This window comes from Triturus cristatus, chromosome 11 (genome assembly GCF_964204655.1).
Source record: "Triturus cristatus chromosome 11, aTriCri1.1, whole genome shotgun sequence".
Lineage (NCBI taxonomy): Eukaryota > Metazoa > Chordata > Amphibia > Caudata > Salamandridae > Triturus > Triturus cristatus.
In genome coordinates, this window is record NC_140594.1 from 128,950,117 (window position 1) to 128,971,596 (window position 21,480).

Genomic DNA, 21,480 nt, shown 5'->3' on the forward strand with positions numbered 1-21,480 from the left:
CGCTTCGCATCTATTCATCAAGAAGGGTAGCAATATTTATTAGAAAAAATGTCAAGCGTCACTCCTGTCTCGGGGATCCTGACTAAGTTACTCATTCTCAGTGGGTAAGGGAGCCAGTACTGTTGGTGTGTTTTTGATGCAAGCGCTAAGACATAAGTTTAAGCTGAGTGGATTTCTTTTCAGTTCTGACTTTAGTTAAAGCGTTAGGCAAGACCTTTTAATTTTACTGAAATTACAGGTATAACCCTGCCCCATCTGCAATACATATTAGAACCAGCACTTCTCAAGAGCAGACCGGTTAGTCCAGATAGTGAGTTATTTCAGTTGAAAGCACTGGTTGTGTTGCACATCGTTCAGTACCATTGATTATTATGGCTTAGAGCGCATTTCAAATTGGGGTGCTTTTACAGATCTGATCATGCAGTATTAAGTAATTGGAGCCATGATCTTTAAATAATTATGGAAAGCTTCATGTTAAGCCTTTAGTAGTTTGTACACAGACTCAATGTTATTTTAAATTAGTTACAGTTATTGTTTTTGATCCTAGCTCAGAGCGGACAGAAGCAGTGCTGGCTAGCTAGTGAGGACAATGCAGACAACAGGCAGAGAGTGCAGCTGCAATGGCAGACATCAGGTTGTGGTTGGGAAAAACCTCTGGAACTAAAACGCCACTGAATAATGCAGGAGAGAGTTCAGCAGTTGGGAAAAGGAAGTCATTAGAAGAAATCCACCAAAAGCAAAGGGAGTATGATCAAACAAAAAAGATAGTTGTACAACAGAAATGGCTTGAAGATTTCAAGTGGGCAGTGATTGAAGAAAAGGAAAGTAATGGAGCTGTCCTAGTCGAGACCAGTTATAAAAAATCTCAAGTTTTGTATTGTGGAGTTTGCAGGAAATGTCCTCATCTCGCAGATACTAAGTCTTCCCTATAGGTTGGTGTGACAGAAAAATTCAAAAGGGAGACGTTGGAATGGCACAACAAGAGCAAATTACGTGAAAAATGCATATTACATGAAGCCGAAATTCAAAACCCACAGGAGACCTGTATAGCCAAATCGATCACAAAAATGCATGAAAAAAATATCGGGCACTTGAACATTTTATTTAATACAGCCTATTATCTTGCAAAAGAAGGTGAGGCTTTTATTAAGTTTCCAAAACTCTGCACACTGCAGAAAAAGAACAATCCTGTCTGGAATTTCGAAAATTATACGAATGATCATGCATGCCGTAACTTTGTAATAGCAATTTCCGAAACCCTAAAAATGACCATTCGATCCCCGATAGAAAATGCTAGGTTCCTCAGTGTTCTGTCAGATGGGTCAACTGACAAAGGAATTCAGGAACAGGAACTGATTTATGTACGATTAGTTTGTGAAGGCACCCTTGTTACCCATCTGTGTGACTGTCAGCATGAAAACCTCCACTGTATCCGGAGTGAAAAATGCTATAATAGTTGGCCTGGAAAGCATGGGCATATCTCTGGATATTCTGAGCCAGAAATGCATTGGTCTGAATACAGATGGAGCTGCTGTGAACCTCAGTAGTAAATCTGGTGCTGTGAAGCAGCTACTGGACGAAGTCTCCAAACATCAAGGATGGGACAATTGCGATCACATTGCAGTTGTGCACTGTGTGGATCACAATCTAGAGCTTGCTGTGTGTGATGTTAAAAGGAAAAGTTCATACATATCCAAATTTGAAGAGGTGCTCAAAGGATGTTTCAAACTATTATTCACCTAAGCGGAGAAGGGAACTTAAAGAGATAGCTGATAATCTGGAAGACCAGTTAAAACATTTTGGTGGCTTGCATCAAATCAGATGGGTAGCAAGTCAGCACAGGGCAGTAACAGCGCTTAAGAAACTGGGAAACTACAGTACTTCATCTTGAACACCTTGCTACTGGTAGTGATGAATATTCAAAGAAAGCCAAAGGATTGCTTCACGACATGAAATCAGAGAAGTTTCTTTATTTCTTGCACTTCATGATAGACTTCACAGAGCTGCTTCAGCAAGTGTCTAAGGCATTTAAACAAGAAGACCGTCTTATTTCTGAAGTTGCAAGAAGGATTGAGGTGCTTCAACAGAAGCTAATACAGCTGAAAACAAAGCCAGGAAAAGCACTAACACAATCTCAATTGCTTTTTAAAGATGGAAATTTTGCAGGGGTCCCATTACTAACACAGGCAAAGCCTGATAGAAAAGGCAGCTCTAATGAAACTAGTGTCAAAGAAGACACTACTGAGTTAATAGAGAATGCTCTTTCTTTTATAAGTGACCGGTTTCTGTAGCACATCTCAGGCAAGCCGCATTCTTTGTTTAACATTTTTGATTTTACTTTGTGGCCAGATTCTGTTGAAAAGATTAGAGGTTTTGGGGATCAAGAATTTGAGGACCTTGTTACATGGTACAAAAAGGTACTTACGGATTATGAAATTCAGTCTGCCCCTGGAGAGTGGCTAGATGTTAAACTGTACGTCTTTCATCGGATGACGTCGCATAAGCCTGTATCCCTCTTCACTCAGCTATTGAAAAAAACGCCCAGAAGAAGTTAAACATGTCCTTCCAATTTTAGAAATCATACTTTCCATCAGTCCAACAGCAATATGTGAACGGGGGTTTAGTAGCATGAACCGAATAAAAAAATGAGCTCCGTACGTCCCTTAAAAGTGACACCATGTCTGCTTTAATGCGAATCGAAGTAGATGGGCCGGAGTTAGACACTTGATCCAAACCCAGCCGTTTTGCATTGGCTTTCAGCAAATCCAGGAACAAGACATTATGGGCCACAAACATCCTTGTCAAAACAAGACTGTTACTGAGTCAGAAGATAGCGACTGAGTTTATTGCTACTCTATGTTCAAATCAGCACCATTTTCCTTAAAAAGTTAGTAAATGCTGGTGCGTTTTGTTTTACCATTCACTGTTTGGTGTCTGTCAATGATACTTCTGACATTTTGCCATGGTGGAACAGCTGTTTGTCTACTTTGGAGACACTCACCCCCAGTCACAGACCTGGGTTGAATCCATCATTGTTCTTTAGCTCACTGTTCGCCACCCCAGTTCAGGACTGGCTATAATGGAAATCAGTCTTGACCCCTGTGCCTCATGGGAACAGTCCAGCCCGAACTGCCAAGCCAATGGACTCCTGACAAAGGCCCTGGCACTTTTTTTAATACAAATTAAGCACTGCCACAGCTACAGCAATCTAAATGAAACTTTGAGGACTTGGCAGCACAAACTGATTACAAAAGGAGCTACATTCTGCCTCAAAGCTGACTGAGCGCTAATGCAAATACAAGTGGACAGCTCGAAAGTGGACACTTTCATCCAAGCCGAACAGTAGTGCTTTCGCTGAGAGGAGAAACAGGACAATTACAATCACATTGACACAGCCTTCCAGGTCCATGAATATGCAAAACTGTCCCTATATTTGAAAGAACAAACACTTGATCTCTGGCCATAAATACCGTAGGCTCAGTCGGTTTCAACCTCGATTGATACAAGTACATTGGTCCTGTTGCACAAAGTTATTTCAAGACAGAAGGCAGCGTTCCATATGAAGAATGAAACCCTTAACTCAGAGCATCAGCATCTTCGCTAACAAATAAGTGACTGATATGTTGTCTTCGATGTTATTTCAGTGACATGTTAAAGTTTATGGGGTAATTTTTGCCATGTATGTTTGCAGAAACGTTCACCATGGCACTTTGATACACATCTTAGGGAGGTACTGGGTGATAAATTAATAAAATTTGCTGTTAATTTGGTTGGCCAACGTTTTCTTGGGTTGCTGGCGCTGCAAATGTTTTGAAAAAAATCGTATGCTATCAATTTGTGGGTCGAGTGCATTGATGTTCGGTCGAGTACAAAAGTCTACTCACTCGACCTGCAGGTCAAGTAAGATTTTTTAGATTTGTTGAGCCCTGCATCATACTCAAAATGTACAGCTTTTCCTCATGTATTAAAACATCTAGTTTGATTATATGCAAGTATCTAGATGTGTATTTCTTAGTATAAATATGCATAATTATGTTTTCAAATATATATTATTTAGGTCTGCAAAGCAAATGTACATATTACTTATGGTTAAAATATACATATATGCTTTATATGTACATAGGTCACTGCATAGTTTTCATTAAAGTTATTTGATTAGATGCTTACGGTTCTCCAGCTATCACATTATGTAATTATCATAACTATTTATCTACAATTGCTTCACTATTAGAATATTGAACAAATATTTAATTTAAAAAGTTGAAAAACATTCGCTCAAAGTACAGCAGCACTTGAAAGTCTGAATATATTAAATACAACTTAAATCTGGATATATTACCTTCCTTATACATGTATACCTTTCATGTACTTATGTATCTATATATTCATTACTTTACTCCTACTGTAAAATAAAAAGATATTTCTAAAATTGAGACTCTCCAATGCACTACCTTATGTGTCACCCTATACCTCAATATACCTTCTACCTCCATTCCGACATCCCAAACCTCATTCTACTATGATCTCCAAAATAACCCTGTCTAGACTTCTCTGTCCCTATTTGGATCACCCCAAACCTCATTGTATTACTATGATCCCCCTAACAACCCTTTCTAAATTCTCCCCTCATCTATCCCTCGTTAGACTCATCCGAAAATTCATTTTACTATTAGGATCTCCCTAATCTAGAGACTCTTTCCTTCTCCATCTCTCCTTTACTCATCCCAAACCTACTACTACTAGTACTATGATGCCCGAATAAACACTTTCTAGACTCTTCCCTCGTCTATTCCTCCATTATACTTTTCAAGCCAACAGACTTGCACGTCCACCAATCAAATTAACTCTATTTCCCTATACTAATTCACCACTAATACTTGCTGGGTTCTGGAATAGGGAGCTACTTGACGAAAAGTGCTTTGTGGCCTCGTCAGGGATATTAAGCACTATATAAATACAATTACATATGTCACAGAAATAAAGGAATTATGTTGGTACAAAACTGTGCAGCTAAGCCCACCCAGGGCACAAGGAGGTTAAAGCATAGATATCAGTCTCCCCCAGAGCTTCACTATGGATACCCACATATAGAACAGGTTACTTTTAAGATGCTTTGCATTACTTCAGAGCAGCATCATAATTGTGTGAGCGTACAGAATTAAGCTAATTCGCCATTATAAACCTCCAGTCTGTGATGGACTTTAGCCGGTACAATCACTCTGTCCAGTTTGAAATAAAGAGGGCTTCGCAATAAAATGTATTGCTAAAGCAAGATCAATTTGAACCCGGCCCAAAGACAACACAGCAAAGCCATTTCAAGGAGGGAACTGAACTATCCAGCTCCACCAGGACATTGAAGAGCTAGTTTATAACTACTATATCATCAGGCTTTTTAAAAGCTAGACAGTCTACCCATGAAAAGGGGCACAAAAGCTGAGCATCACAGTATACCCCAGAAGGTGCTAATCACCCACTTCAGTCAACCATGACTTTACTCAGACGAGGAACTCGAGCAGCCTTGAACCTACATGAACTAGCAGATTGAGAAATGAAAATTTCCTGTCTTCTACTGTCTATCCCTCCTCTATAACCTCTACCCCAGATTGCCCTAGCACTTTGAAAGTTACACTTTTTACTGAAATCAACTACTTTAAAAATAACCTGCATATTATTATGGAGGAAAAAGGTCCTTCGAGTCCCGTCGATACAAGGCAAACAGGTTTCAACAATAAAAAAGAAAATTAAAAAGTTAGTCAATTAAAATAAGAAGCCTGCAAGGTAACGCTTGGAGGTGCCCAGAAGTAATTGCTAGCTGATGCTTCGGTTTACCTTCATTTCCGCACAAGAATGTACTGTGCATGGTAAAGTCTGATAGCCTTTTACGGAAAAACATTAAGACCGCACCCTTTAACGATAAACACTGAAAAGAGTAGCTACCCATCAGCCACTGTGGGTCGAAGAATAAATGCATTACATTATGACAAAAAATAATTGCATTTGGATTAGATGGTAAAGGCATCATTGCTCAAGCTTTCGCCACATACTGACTGTACTAGCGTGCAGCTCTGCATTACTGTATACGGAGTGGTGGCTAAATCTAGCATATTAGTATATTCAGCGCAGTTAATACACTTTCAACGCCCGTCTTTCACCTACAGCTCTCAAAATATAATCCTGCTACTAACAGCACAGCCCAACAGTAGTCTCACAGACATTCAGCTCCAACAGCAGTCCCACGACATCCAATCCCGTAAAATATGCTACTGCTTCTAGAAAACAGTTGTTTGTCACAAGCAGACCCTTGGCACTGGCGACACCATAACAACCCGACAATTTTTTACTTAATGAACAAACACAAAAAAGTATCCTTTCAGCCCCCCACTGACCTTCACAAAAGCGCTTAAACCCCCGAAGAACCACTATTAACTCCCAAAACGAAATGGCCCTACGCACACCCCTCCACGCCCTGGGCACCGCTGATCTGGTGCGGTCTCTTAGTCAGAAGGCCGTAAGGAGGAATGACTGGTTAACTTAATGGCCCCTTTATGTACACGTGCCTAGTGTGCATGTCCAGTGTGTGAAGGGCAGGTTATGCACGCCCCCCCTCATGGTGTGTGCGCGAGTGACATGGGATAATATTACAGTGTTTACGTCGTAGGTTTAGGGAGTGTTCAACAGCTGTCCGTGTAAAAGGTGATGCTGTGTAGTTCGAGGTTACATGTGCCAGGCCGATGCTGGCAGTGGATAGCTGAAGCCGAGAATGCACTGCAGCCAGCTCAGCTGGCACCTGGTGAGACGGGTGTGCTGTGGTGGGACTGGTGAATGTCTACAAGTCCTTTGATGCTCCCTGTGAGGTACAACTGTCCTTGGTAAGAAAGAAAGGTCTAGCTATAGCATAGGGCTACTAGCAGTTACGTTTAGGACTGTGAGGAATACTAAGTGTCCCGGTTGAGAATCCATTAATGCGGAATTTTACTATGGTAAAGGAGAGCGTTGCGGCGTCAAAATGCGTTACAACTCTGCTACTATACAGTTTGTTTAAGTTTAACGGTACATAGTTTCTTTGTATTCCGTTGAGTGGCAGTGAAAAGAGCAGCCCTAGTATGCAAGTGCGTTGTTCCACACTGAGTTGTTTAGACTCGAGCGCATGTATGTGCTTGTATGCCATAAACACGATTGCTTAGTCCGTATTCTTTATCAAAACTGTCATTTTCAAGTTAAATGAAAACAAATGCTCAAAGGACAACAGTTGTGTTACATAATCGAGAAGTTAAAAGGCAAGCGCCCCCATACTCCCACCGCTTCAAATACAGGGAAGCGTGTGAACCTTATCCGCAAAAAAAGTTTACAGCTTCGCAGACATTTTAGTTTCAGGGTGTTTGGTATGAACAATGCTTAGATAATTATATGTATAACTTGTAGCTAAAAAGTTACTGTGCACCCCAAACCCTACACGCCTCATGCACCCTTCTTGATAGCGTTCAGCAGCCTAAACTACACCCGATCACTGCGGGACTTCAGTTCCTATACTCTGCGGTCCACATCCACTATTATCTGCGATCCACTGACCCACAGCCCCTATTATGTGCGATCCAAACACACCCACCAGTACTCGGGTCCTGCGAGTGTCCCACGTGGACGTTTATGTACTTTTAATCTCACAGCCCAGAGGAATTCTCTAGTCCCTCCCCACTCACACACACATGCCTAAGTATCTACTTACCGCTCTTGGGTTTAGTTTCCCCCGCGGGCCCGGTCGAGCCGGCCCTGGGCTGGGCTTTGCTGATGGTGCTGCTGTCCATGTCGGCTGCGCCGGCTGTGCTCAGCGGCATGGACGGGGGCGCCGGAAGGGGGAGCGGAACACGGGAGGCGCTGGAGAACACCGAGGCTCATGGCGTTCGGGCACTGCGGGGGGGACCACACCTCAGGCATCATGGAGACATCCTCGGGGGCTGCCGAAGCCAAACAAGAGAAAAGGGTCCGAGTAGGCACTCGGGAGAAAGGAGCCGAGGTGGTGGGCTTGAAGCCCGGGTGAGGGCCGCCGGCCCGTGGGACGGACGCAGGGTCCGAGAGGGCCCCTTATGAGGTGTGCGCCGGTGACAGGTAAGGCCGACACAGGGGGGGCAAAAGCCGCTCAGGAGAGGGGCGAGGTGCCAGGGGAGGCTGCCGAAGGCAGTGGAGACAGGCCCTTAGGGGCTTCTGAAGTCTTTGCGGGAGTCAGGAGGCTCTGTGGGCGCAGAGAGGTCTCAGGACAGGTGGAGAAGGTTGTCGGGACTCACTCTGGTCACAGAAGATGGAGGGTAGAGCAGGAGACCGGTTAAAACAGTTCCTCGGTCCGGAGAAGATGCCTAGCAGTGATCGGCCTGTAGCTGGCGGGTGTCTTGGGACTGTCTGCGGTGATAGGCGGTGCAGAATCCAGGTGACAGTCGGCCAGGCCTGGCGCGGTGTGCGGTAGAGAAGGCCTGATGGGCCTGACTGCGCTGTCAGTGAGGGCTCGCCTGTGAGGCGCGCCGAAGGACACTGCTAGGGATACCGGGCAGGTATCCCGCTCCGAGGGGCGGTGGAAGGCACTGACGGACGGCACAGGCCGGGATCATGCGCTGGAGGCGGACCTCGAAGGCCGCTCGCTACAGTAATGGCGACAAGTCGCCAGAGCACCAGCGAGAGCCCCGGATGACGGGCTTTATATAACTTCTTACTGACCGATAGCATTCTGGGGGTTGTAGTCCAGTCTGGTGATTGTTGTGATCGGCGAGTGACGTCATGTCTGCTCAGACGGGCATCGAAATAGAAACAGGATAATCAATTACATGACTGAATGTCAACAAGGAAAGTTTCACCTCTATTTATACATATGCATCAACTTTCTTCACTTTATTGAATAGCAGTTATTTCTACGTTTCTTCCTTTAACCATTGTTAAACTATCTTCCCAGTTAACATCGGGAAAGAAGAAGAAACAAATGATCAATAAATCTACCGATCACATAATCCAGTCCTGTTTAATTATGTGTGACATTTCTTCCTTTTCCTCCTTCTTCACCCAAAGATATCTACGAATATTTTTTTGTTGTTGTATATTTATAAAGCGCGAACTCGACCCGAAGGTATTGGAGCGCTTTACATAAGCACCGTATTTACATTACAAATTCAGGCACGGGGAGATTAAGTGATTTGCCCAGAATCACAGGATGTGGAGGCGACCTCGAGGCTCGAACTCTGGTTTCCAGCACCAAAGTCGGCAGTTTAGCCGATGGACCACATCCTCTCCCCAAAATTTGTACTGTGCATCATTTTTCTGCTAGGTGCCTAAAAAAAGTAACATAAAAATCCCCATACCCAGTTCTTTACAAATAAAACGTATATTTTACATTATTTGGTAAAAGCATGTTACAATTGCTTCCTAATTACACACTCATTTGATTGCGGCCCGAGATGTTAAGTTATCCAGTCGTCATCAACTGTGCTAGACAGTGCTTTAAATGGGAAAAATAATTGCAGGTACTCATTAAAATGAGCTAGAGGTGTAGTGAGGGGGCGGGGCTAGGGGCGGGGCTAAGGGCAAGACATGATGATACGTATCAACTTCTATATTAGTTGCAGCACATACCAAAACACATGAGAAATGGGTTTATATAAACAAAGCAGGTTAACTCATTACACAAAATGAAAGAGAAATGCGATAATATGTTAACATTTGCTTTTTTTTTTGCAAGAGTTGCACCTTCTTAATGTCATACGGTTAATTGCTGTTTGGCACAATACTATATATTTTTGAGCACGCAAGTAGGAAGAGACTGAAAATACCCCCACGTCACACCAAAGCTTTTATGGCACCAAGCAAATGAAGTAACTCATCACGACCCTCCCCAGAAGATATCTCTTGTCTTTATCCATCAATCTATCCATTCATCCTTTCATCCTACCATTTACCTGCTGATGTCCACCATTTAACCTTTACATTCTATCGTCTATTCAGTCTTTCATCAATCATTCAGTTTTTCACCATTCCGTCTATCCACCCTTCATACCCAAACCTATCCATCCATCTCCAAACCTATCCATTCATCCTTTCACTCGTCCATCTCTTTATCCACCCCTTCCCTCATCCATCAATCCTTTCGCTCTTCCATCCATCAACCCTTTCACTCCTTTATTCCTTCCACCCTTTCACTCAATTCCTCCTTTCACTCATCCATCATCCACCCTTTCATCCATCCTCCCTACCTTTCATTCACCCATCCAATCTTTCACTTATCCACCCATCATCCGCCCTTTTATCCAATCATCCACCCTCTTTCACCCATGCATCCATCCATGCATCCATCCATCCATCTATACATCCACCCTTGCTCACTCATCCATCCACCCACTCCCCACTCACCCACCCACCCACCCTTCCTTTTACATTATTTATGAATCTTTGTCGCAAAGCAGACATGTACAAACAAAGTGCCACACATTTTCTTTAAAATACCTCCTGCGAGTGTTTTGATTCTCTCTCTCACTTTTTTCTTACAAAAACAGGCATACATGCAGGCAAACACACAAACATAGCAGACACACAAAAGACTCAGGTATGATAAAAGCCATCTTTTCTCTTTACTTACTATGGCTTTTTTAATTGCCATCAGGGCCGGACTGGCCATAGCCTGATTGCCACTGCCAGGGGACAGACATAATTCCTGTGCTTGCACGAACACACAGGATAGTGTGAATGTGATTGACAGCACAGGGCCTGAACGGACCCTGCTCTGTCAAGCACAGCGTGATGGTGAGCACCCGGACATTATTCAAATGAGCCCTGCTGAATAGCTCAGCTGGGGCTCAGATCGGGGCTACAGAATGAGCGCCTTGGCTGCCAGAGACACGTTCCACTCCTGCTCACCAGCACAGCCAATGAGCCTACCTTTTCATGAGTACCGGTACTCGCCAGGGCAGTAGAGAAGTGCCGGTACTCAGAGTGATAAATCAAAGAAGTGCCGGCACTCAGTACCGGTGAGTACTGGCCCGTTTAAAGCACTGGTGCTAGATCTGGAAACGCTAAAGTGGCCAAGTGCCGCCAGTGGCGGGAAAGAGATGGATGTGTGCTGGAAAATCTGTTGAATGAGCGAGAGTCTTAATTAAACAGTGAAGTGGATATTGTGGTGAGAAATTTCAATAATTGGATGAAAAATGCTGTTACCAAGTTAGCCCCCAGTATTTTTTAAAAAACTTATAGGGGAAATTACTCTGCTCCATGGTTTTCTCCCGAACTAAAAAAGTCTAAACAAAAATGCAGGGCTCAGAAGCGTAATGGAGGAAAGAATATAATGCGGATGAAAAAGTTAAATATAAATCAACCATCGAGTAGTATATAGCATTGATTAAGTCAGAAAAAACAAAATACTATACTGGAAAAATTAGCGATGATACAGACTCCACAAGTAAGAATTTTAAAACAATAAATACTCTCTCAAAATATAAATATTCTCAGACTTTTACTTCCTCACAAGAATTTTGTACAAATCTGGCTGAGTTTTTTCAAGCCAAAGTCAATAATGTCTACAAAAATGTCTTTGTTGCTGAAACAGTCAATTGCCCAGGTACCTAAGGTTGTAGCCCTTTGCCATCTTGGTACAGACCAGAGAAGGTCAGAGTCAATGTGAACTCTCTGGTAAATTTCGCCCCTCCAACTGAGGACAGAGTACAAAGGCTTCTGGAAACTACTAAATCTGGGTCCCCTTTAGACCCTTGTCCCCCTTTTGTGTTACATATGGTTTCAAAAACGATTTCTAGATACCTTATCCCCCTTCTAAATAAAGTGCTGGATTCTGGCCAATATCCAACAGATTGGAAGAGAGCGTGGTTGTGTCATATTTTGAAAAAACCCTCTTTAAATCCTGGCGACACAAAACATTATCGGCCTATATCTAGGCTTCCTCTCTCTCTGGAAAAATATTGGAGAAAGCAATAAATGAAGATCTTATATATTTCATAGATGTGCACAATATCTTGGACTTCTCCCAACATGGTTTTAGACCCAAACACAGCACGGAGTCTGCCTTAGTGGTCGCCACTGAGCAAATACGGAAACAGGTAGACCAGGGTGGGAGGGCTGCGTTGATAGTTCTCAATCTCTCAGCCGCATTTGATACAGTGGACCATTCTATGCTTATTAGACATCTGGAGAGTATCGGGATTCGAGTCGCAGCCCTTACTATCCTTAACTCTTTCTTGTCAAACATAGAGCAAAAGGTGTCTTTTGGAGACTTCACATCAGATCCATATTCTCTACCTTGTGGAGTACTGCAGGGCTCATCGCTATCACCTACACTGTTTAATATTTATGTCACCCCATTGATGAAACTCATTTGGTCATATGGATTTGTGGCAGTATCCTATGCCGATGACACACACATTGTGGTTTCTATATCATCAGATCCTGATGAGGTTGCCAGTAAATTTCGAAATTGCCTAAACAACATTGTCATCTGGATGAAGGAAAACTGCTTAAAAATAAACTCAGAAAAGACAGAAGTAATGCGGTTTGGAGCAAATACCTCTTTCTGGAATGGATCATGGCAGCCTGCACATCTTGGGCCTCTTCCATGTCCGGTTCAGAAAGTAAAAAATAGGGAGGTGGTATCTGATAATCAGGTGACTTTCTCAGATCAAATTAACCAGGTTACATTCACCTGTTTCCATCTCCTGAGAGTTCTGAGGAAAGTACTTCCATTTATCCCGATGGAAATGCAGAAAATGGTGCTATCGTGAATAGATTATTGTAATGTGATATATATGGATGTCCAGAAATGCTCTTCACTAAAGTTGCAATCCCTCCAAAACGTGACTGCCCGAATGCTGTTTGGAATTCCAAAACTCACTTCAGTCTCCAAGATCACCAGGGATCTTCATTGTCTACCTGTGTCAGTGAAAGAACTACATTGAAGACTCTTTGTATAGTCCATAAGGCCATGCACAGCAGAGGCCGGACATACCTCCAAGAGACTTTCGTATGGCATACACCCAGTCGGAACTTGAGATCTGGCTCCGCGAAATTTGTCTTAGTTTGCAAAATAAAGACGGTTAGATGAGAGGGAGAAGTTTCTCTTTTCTAGCTTGTAAACTTTGGAATACTATGCCTACTGCACTTAGATCCTAATCAAATTATTAATCATTCAGTAAGTTGTTAAAAACCTGGCTTTTCACTAATCACGCGAACTAAAGAGATCCTGGAAGAAAGCGTCCACTGCAATGGCCGGGTCCGTCCTTCAATTGTAGAACACTGGTAATTGTTTGTTCAATCTGGACTCAAACAGCTCCATGTTGCATGGACCCCTTCTGTTCATCAGCGCTTCGAGAGTCATCCGATTCATTTTCCAGTTGCTGGTGTTTTAAATGTACCTGGAGGTCTAGTCTGCCATCTCTTTCTGACTTCCTTGGCGGTATTTCACTATCTCTGAGATCATGTTCCCCAGGCAACAATCCCAAAAGTCCTTGCCAAGTCCACCAGGCTCCTTGATCTCATGCCTCCCGTACTGTTGATGTGTCTCATTGTGGACACATTTTCCATCTTAAAAAGTATGCAGCAAGACACTTTGTCCCTCGTCATTGACTTTATAGCAAAACATCAACTCTGAGCTTTAGATATTTTATGTGGACTTTCAGATCTTTTTCTAACCATCTTCCTCTCTCCCAGCTTGCTCTCTGGCATGTCCACAGGGGACACATTGTGCCTGTCTCCTCCAGCATGCCCAGACAGACGCCTTCTCTCTTTCAGCAGGTAGGCAGAGAGGCCTTTAGGTGCTTTTGGCAAATTCACAGCTTCTCCAGTAGGAAGTGCAGACTTCAGGAGATGTCCTGTAACCTCTGGGAGACTGGCTGTCAGGCAGACAGTGGCCTTATTTGCATAGCAGTCGATTAAGTACTCTGCGGAGCACGTCCTTCAGAGGTGATAAAGGACTAAGAACTGGAACAAAGTGCGGTGGTTTAAGTCCTGCTATCACACACAAGTTCTAGACAGGGGATGTTGATGCCCTGTCTTAAACAGTAGAACAAGTTTGAAGGCTGTTCTCTTTGAAGCATCCTCTCCAGGCTGTTTCCCAGACACAGCCTTTGTGTACAGTGATGTTTCTCACAGCAGGTAGCACTGGGCATACGGCCTCGTATGTATGGGAACTGATTATTCCTTGGTTTAAGCAGCGCAACCTTATTTAAAGTGCGAGTGCGATTGGAAGGCCTTTTTACAAGAATATTGTAATGCGTTAAGTCAAACAGGTGGAATCACATGAAATGTTCAATCAAATTGATTGCTTTTGAATAATTCTGAGCCATATGCTGGGGATGAAGTTTGCTCTTATGACCTGCATAAGATGGTTTGTTAAGCAACCTCTTAACATTTGTTGCAAGGTTTTGAATGCAAACAACACTTTGTTTGCTTTTATTTGCCTGGATGGTGCTTGCTGTTTGTAATTCAAGTGGCAATCTAGATGCACTCCAAGGTATTTATAAGGTCTGACCTGTTCCAGAATGGTACTATTTGCCCTCCAGGTAAATCTAGCTTGTCTGTTGTGCGCGCTAGAGAAACATAGGACCTTTGTTTTGGTGTAATTCAGGTCCAAACACACGTTTGTGATGTAGACCAGTAGTTAGGTGATCAACCGCTGCTGACCTAACTGAGTTTTACTGAGCAAGACGATGTTGTCTGCATATTGCAAGCTTCTTATCGGTTCATTGCCCAACCTGGGGGGGATCTCACCCAGTACTTGGTGTAGATGATTCTCTAGGTCGGCTGTGTAGATGTTAAACAAGCAGGGTGCCAAGAAGCACCCCTGCTTTAAACCATTATTTGTGGAGACTCTTTTGGTTATGCTGCATCCGTCTCCTAGCTTTATTTGGCCCCATGTATTTAAGTAGAGATTTATGATTGCTTCCAACTGTTTTGCAGACACTCTCCATTGTGCTATCTTATTCCATAACATGGTCCTTGGGACCTTTTTGAAGGCTTCTTTGAGGTCGATGAAGCAAGCATAAAGTTTGCTGGATTTCACGTTGGCTTGCTCAGTCAAAAGAGTGAATGCTGATAGGTTGACCAAGGTGCTCATTCCTGCTCAGAAGCTTGTTGGCATTTTGGGAACAAGGTTTGTGCTGGTCACCCAGTCCTCTAATTCGGTCAGCAGATTTAAAACATATATCTTGGCCTCCACATCTATCTAGTTGCCTGAACTGCTTCTGTAGAGTCGGAATTGTTATACACCGCCTGCCTTTGTTCTGCCTGTGAGTGGTCAGCCTTGTGTGTTTTCTGAGTTAGTTAGGCTCTTTGCGGCTCTGCGTATTTTGATGGTATACTGTCTGGTGCCGATTGGTTGTATACTGTGGTTATGTGGTTTGTCAAGTCGCCCTCTGTGATGTCTGAATTGCGATATCGGTTGCAGCCGTTTTCTAGGCTGTTTATTTCAGCCAACAAGTGTTGCTGGCTTGCCTTTAGCAGTTTCATCCAGATTCCCTCATTGTGTTTCTGATTTGCCTCACTGATCGCTTTTTATGTAAGTTTGTTTCATTTTTGCGATTTTAGCGATTAAATCTTGACTTGTTTAATGTCAGCGTGAGTGAGTATTTCTAAGTTCTTTGTTAAGTTGTTTTTTCATGGTCCTTAAGTTTGGAGTGAACCATTCTGTCCTGGTATTTCCTGTTGATTTTTTGGTGTGAGGTTTGGTCGAGAATTTTGAGGTAAGTGTTTTGACAAATACCTCCCAGGCCTGTGTCGGAGTCAACTTGTCATCTGGGCTTGTGGGATCCAATGAGAGGCAGATGGTGCTGGGTGCTGGTCTCCATTATTGCATCTATCATCTCTTCCCTCCATTTGAGATGCTGTAGATTGAATGGCTGTGCAATTGAGACGAGGCCCTGTGCTTTTTGAGCCATGGAGGGAGTGTTGTCTAGGGTAAAGGTTTGGGTAAAATGGTTGCTGTCTGATCTTTCTTTAAAGTTAAAGTTGTAGATGCTCTTGAATACATCCGGATCCACCAGAGTTGAAGTCTATGGTTGAACAAGTCCTGTCAGTCACTCTTGTAAAGGCTGCTGGTTGATCCAATAGACAGCGTCCATTGAGTGTGAACAAGCCCAGATCCTCAAGCACAGGGATGCGTTTTTGGCCAGACGAATCATGACTTGTTTGATTTCCCAGTGTTTCCTATGTTTGGCCTGGTAATTTGCTTTCAGAGCCCTGTAATAAGTTTATATTGAAGTCCACTGACAATATTATGCTTGCTTGTGGGTATGTGGACTGCAGAGATATAGGCATCCCTATCAAGGTCTGAATTTTTCCCGCTTTGTGTTTGAAAGCTGGGTGTCTGTACAAATCCTGAATTATTAGTGTGAGATAAGGTGCTGTTTAGAGCTTGATGCACTGCATCCATGTTATATCTAGATCCACCTCTTTGTGGGCCCAAAGAATGTCGGTGTATATGTAGATTGATAGGCCTCCCATTGCTCTACCAGACCATGCTTCTTTGATGGCCGTGTTGTGGTATTCATTGAACACCACTATTGGTGTGTTAGTAAGCTGCCAGGTTTCCTATGGTCCAATTATTGCAATTCATGATGTATATATGTACAATTAAGGATTTTGAGCATGATGACATAAGATTCCATCTCGGTGTAATAAGAATTGACATGCTGCCAGGATGTATGCAAATGATTCAGTTTTGAGAATTGGTTTAAACACCTGCCTTAAAACTTTTTATCTGAAAGACGGGCAGCTGTCTTCACTTTAATTCTAGGCATTTCTGGATAGCCAAAGGACAACTTAATTTTGTTAGATCATAAGTAGTGGCTTACCGCTATAGTAAATAGTTTCTGAGCTAAATGCTCTACTTTCCACAACCATTGCACTAACTGCTTCTTGTGAGATCATATGGATATGTTTCAATCTAAACCGAAACACTGCCAATAAAACAGTAACTTAATTAAAGTCAGATATTAGATCAAACATCTCACGGCCCACTCCATGCTACAATGCATATCATTTCTACAGGTGTCAGTTTCTGCTCCTTCGAAATCAGTCCAAATTGTAAACAGTAGCATGACCAAAGCTGACCTACTCATCTTAGAAAATCCACCACAGCAGAGCTACTGAAGCAAAAACACACAAAACCCAAGACTGTGCTCTAAATTTCAATTTGGATATTCAATCCTTTGTTAATAATACCCACCAAGTCTTGGCCTCCAACAACTGGAGGAACATCAGGGCCCATAGTTTAGATCCATAAGTCAGCATAAGAATTAACTTGTCCTCGTAGGCTTTTACCAAAATGGACAACTACAGACCACCAACATTTCTGATAAAATTTGCCAAGGCATTTCTTCGAGGTGCCAAACGTTACCTCTGCCAGTCATATATTGGCCCCACTAAATGTCTGAGTTAAATTGGGCCTCAATATATTTCTAAAATGTCACCTCTGTTACATTCAGACCTTGTTTTTCCAATCCTAAAAATATTTTTTTTTCTAGATTGATTTTTAGACAATCAACCAAAGTGTGATGCCCAAAGGCAGTAAACATCCGTTACTATCCAATTTGGGTGTTACAAAATATAGCCAGCAGCATATAACAAAGCACAGAATTTAGTTAGACCAAGTTTTGGGAGAAAGTAGCTAAAACTGAGATGAGATCACCTACAAAGATACTAAAAAAGGTGGGTACCAATACACCGTTGCCTCACTACGATCGAATGGGAATTTGGCTCTGTGGTAGACAAGGTCCACGTCTTGACATCATGGCCCAGTCATTTATATGGAGGTTGTGTAGTTTAGAATTGAAAGAGACTGGACACTCACATTTTAACAATTTGTCCCATAGCAGAGATCTGTTGGTGGTATCAAATATCTGTGAAGCGGCACTGCAGCCTGCTCAAAGATTTCCTAGCAAGTAGTTCAATTGATGCTCTACTGTTAAGCATGGTCCTTCCATTTTCAAATTCCATTTACATTTGATGAAGGATTGAGGTAAATTCAAGCCAGTGATCCAGAAATCTTAGCTGGTAGTCTCAGGATTGCCAGTAATGATAATCATCAGGATTTTCCAGCCTTCATTTTTTTAAAAATATGGTTATGCGCAACCCTCTCATTTGAAATGGTAATTTACCAATAGGACAAACAATACAGAGCTTTAAGTACTGTTGCACGCTCTGATGAATGTGTTTTTAAGATGTCTGCTTTAATTCACCAGGAGCCTTTGCTTGTGATCTCTTACTTTTTCTGATAATTGAGCCCACATGTTCGATTGCTACAAGTCTAGATGATTCACCCTTCTCCACATTGGGAAACAAGGCTTCCTGTACACTAGGGCCATGATTACAACTGGACCAGAACATTCTGATTCCTGTGCACACCTCAGTTTGTGAAGGGTTGGAATTATGAGTTTACTACATCCAGTAATTACCTCCTTCATGAAGCGATCAGGTGAAGATGATCCAGAAGAATTCAATTTGTAGGCTTTCTGCTCTGAGAGCCCAATTCGGTGGGTTCCAAAGCTTGGGACCCTGTTCTCCTGGGGATCTACCTTCATCTTTCATTCTTTTAAACAATCGAGGGTTTGCTGTGGATGAGCATAGATTTCTGTATCATGTGTCGTGAGGAGCAAGTTTTGGGTGGTGACCTTGTTCTGGTGCTTTGCTCAAACAGGCCTGGTGAACTGTACAGAGAAATTTCAGAATACTCCTTAAGTCCACTGAGAGCAAATGTAGAAATTTTAATGCAGGTTCAATATGTTCATGATTTTGCAAGTATAGGAATAATATCTATCCCTGATTTGAGAGTTTTTGCAGCCTATCAACTAACCCCTTTCGTTGCCCAGTGTAGAATATGTTGCAGTAATCATGTGATGCCATCACCAAGGCTTTTCTTAACTCCACTCCGATGTTAGTTCTGAGTAATGGGATGATTACAGTGTTATTAAAGAGATTAGAAGAGTGGGTATGTGAATATTCGATACTCTCTCCAGCACAGTTTGGTTTTAGACAAGGTGTGGGAACAGAGCAATGCATGAATCTGGATCAGCTAATAGGTAAATACACCTGTGATAAAGGAAGTAGATTGTATCTTTGCTTTGCATATCTGAGCAGTGCTTTTGATCTAGTTGATCACTCTATTCTCTGGCCAACCTTGCTTACACTTGGTGTACTTAGATCGACCATTTGTTTACTCGCTAGGCTGTATGAGAAACTATTGAGCATGGTTCGCTTTGGTTCCCAGGGTGAATGCACCATGAATTTTAACGTGAAGAAAGGCATTAGGCAAGGCTGTGTCCTTGCCCCCCTGTTGTTCTCTCTGTTTATTAACGTGATGGATAAGGCTCTACAAGTTGTTCAAGCAGATGTACCACGAGTTGACGGGAACCCTATACCAGTGTTATTATATGCAGATGATGCTGTTTTACTTGGGTGGACCCCAGTGGGCTTACAGCAACTAATGAATACCTTTTGCGATTTTATTCCTGCAAGAAAATTGGTGGTTAATAAACCAAAACCTATACAATGATCTGTGAGGCTAAGCCAAAGAAATGTAGAACTTTTTATATTGATAATATCCCGGTAGCCACTGTTGACACCTTTTGTTTCTTTGGTATTACTTTTGCAGGTAATTGGTCATGGTCCCACAAAACCACAAATGTCAGACCCAAGATGAACAGAAGTGCCCACAGGATCTTCAGGTTTTCAGCGAAGTTGGGCATCCGACCCATATAAGATATGTTAGCTATATACAAGTCTAGAGTAGTTGCTATTGCTACATATGGGGCCGGTGTGTGGGGTTTTTGTAATAGCAAGGTTCTGCAGATTGAGGACAATTGTTTTCTCAAGCACCTATTATGTTTACCTACCTCTGCTTCCACAGAGTAATGCATAGGGAGGCAGGGATACAGTATTTAGTGGATCTAATTACACTACACCCCCTGCTACCCTGGCACTCTATTTGGGTCAAAGATAAGAACTAGTTTCACCAAGTCAATCATCTTAGACTGCTTGTCCTTGGATATAGCATTGTGTATTCCCTTGCTAGGCTATATGAATTCTATCTACAGCAGCCTGTTTAAGATGTCAATTCTGTCTAACCCCCCACAGACAACCACACTTACCAAACTGTCTATTAAAGATAATTTCATGAATTATAGAAGTGTAGTTCACATGAGATCCGAGGGGGGGAATCAACTGTCACATTTTACCAATCACTTGAGTTGGAGGAGGGCTGCCAGAGCTATTTAACCAGGATCACAAACTCACTGCACCATTTCGTATTAATTAGATTTAGACTAGGTATTGTCCATCATTCAGTCGCTTTCCCCTCCATGAAATCTTGTCCTCCATATACGACCCCCCTGTCCTTGTGACGATCAGAGCAAGCAAAGTACAATTCACTTTATGCTATTTTGTGATTTTTATTCCAACTTTAGGCGCCACTATGTAAAACCCCTCTTATTAGTGCAAAATATCAGCTCGCCCATTGCTGCCCAGAAATTTATGCTTGACCTAGATGATAGAGGGGCCTGTATTAATGTTTCACTTTTTATTTAAAAGCATTTAAGGTATGCAGAAGTAAATGATGTGACAATGAAGCCCCTGCTGTGTAATAACAGTTTTTATGGAATATGGCGGAAAGCCTTTAGTTAATTTTAAGAACACACTTTTTATATTATTATTATAGATTATAATTGTGTGCAATTGTCTTATTACCGTAATCACTATTATGGTTGTTTATACATACCGGATAAAGTCTTTTGAACTGAACTGAGTAATGAGATTAATATTCATAGGAAGGAGAGCTGTAGATAGATGCCCTTAATCTTGACTGCTGACAACTCTGAATTGAATATGATTCCCAGATTCTGTACCTTCAGTGTTCAGCATGGTGGTGCACCAAGACTGGAGGGCCATTAAGAGCGAATTGAGGTAAATTATGTTCTGCCCAGCAAATGCACCACTGATTTTGCTCCATTCGTGCTAAGGAAACTCTTACGTTGAGTGCAAAATATGATATAGAAGGTGATGCTAGTCTGGTTGTTTTGCTACTGGAAATTCATTTGGGAATTTACAGAGTACATATGTAGATACCCTTGCTACAACTCAATGAACGGTGCTATGAAGTGCACATGGAATTCAAGAACAAGCATGGCAAAGGGGATCTCTCCAGTACTCCATAGGCGATGGCATGGAATGATTATGTTGACCGAATGCAGGTCAGTTGTGTTTAGTTTGAGACAAAGTATTAAATAACATTTTTCACAGACCCCTCCGCTCCAGCCCAGTCTGCAAGTCTGCTCAGAAGGATCACATGGTCTAGTTTGTTATATGCTGCAGAAAGGTCAAGGAGCATGTAGGAAAGTAGGATCTGCTTTCATGGTCACCCACACTTTTTGCTGGTGTCATTGTTTTACAGACTAGCCTGACTTGGATCCTGCTAATCAGGACCTCAGTCTTTGTACTTCTTCCCTAAATTGAACATGG

General features: G+C 42.4%; 1 protein-coding gene across 1 annotated transcript in view; it reads right to left on the reverse strand.

Moving 5' to 3' along the window:
- RNF10 (ring finger protein 10) overlaps window positions 1-8,671 on the reverse strand; it is a 268,519-nt gene extending 259,848 nt beyond the window's left edge. Inside the window, exon 1 of the mRNA XM_085636400.1 lies at window positions 7,724-8,671. Coding sequence (XP_085492526.1) covers window positions 7,724-7,832 — 109 coding nt within the window. The 5' untranslated portion in view covers window positions 7,833-8,671. The remainder of the gene's footprint in view (window positions 1-7,723) is intronic.
- Between the last annotated feature and the right edge of the window lie 12,809 nt (window positions 8,672-21,480).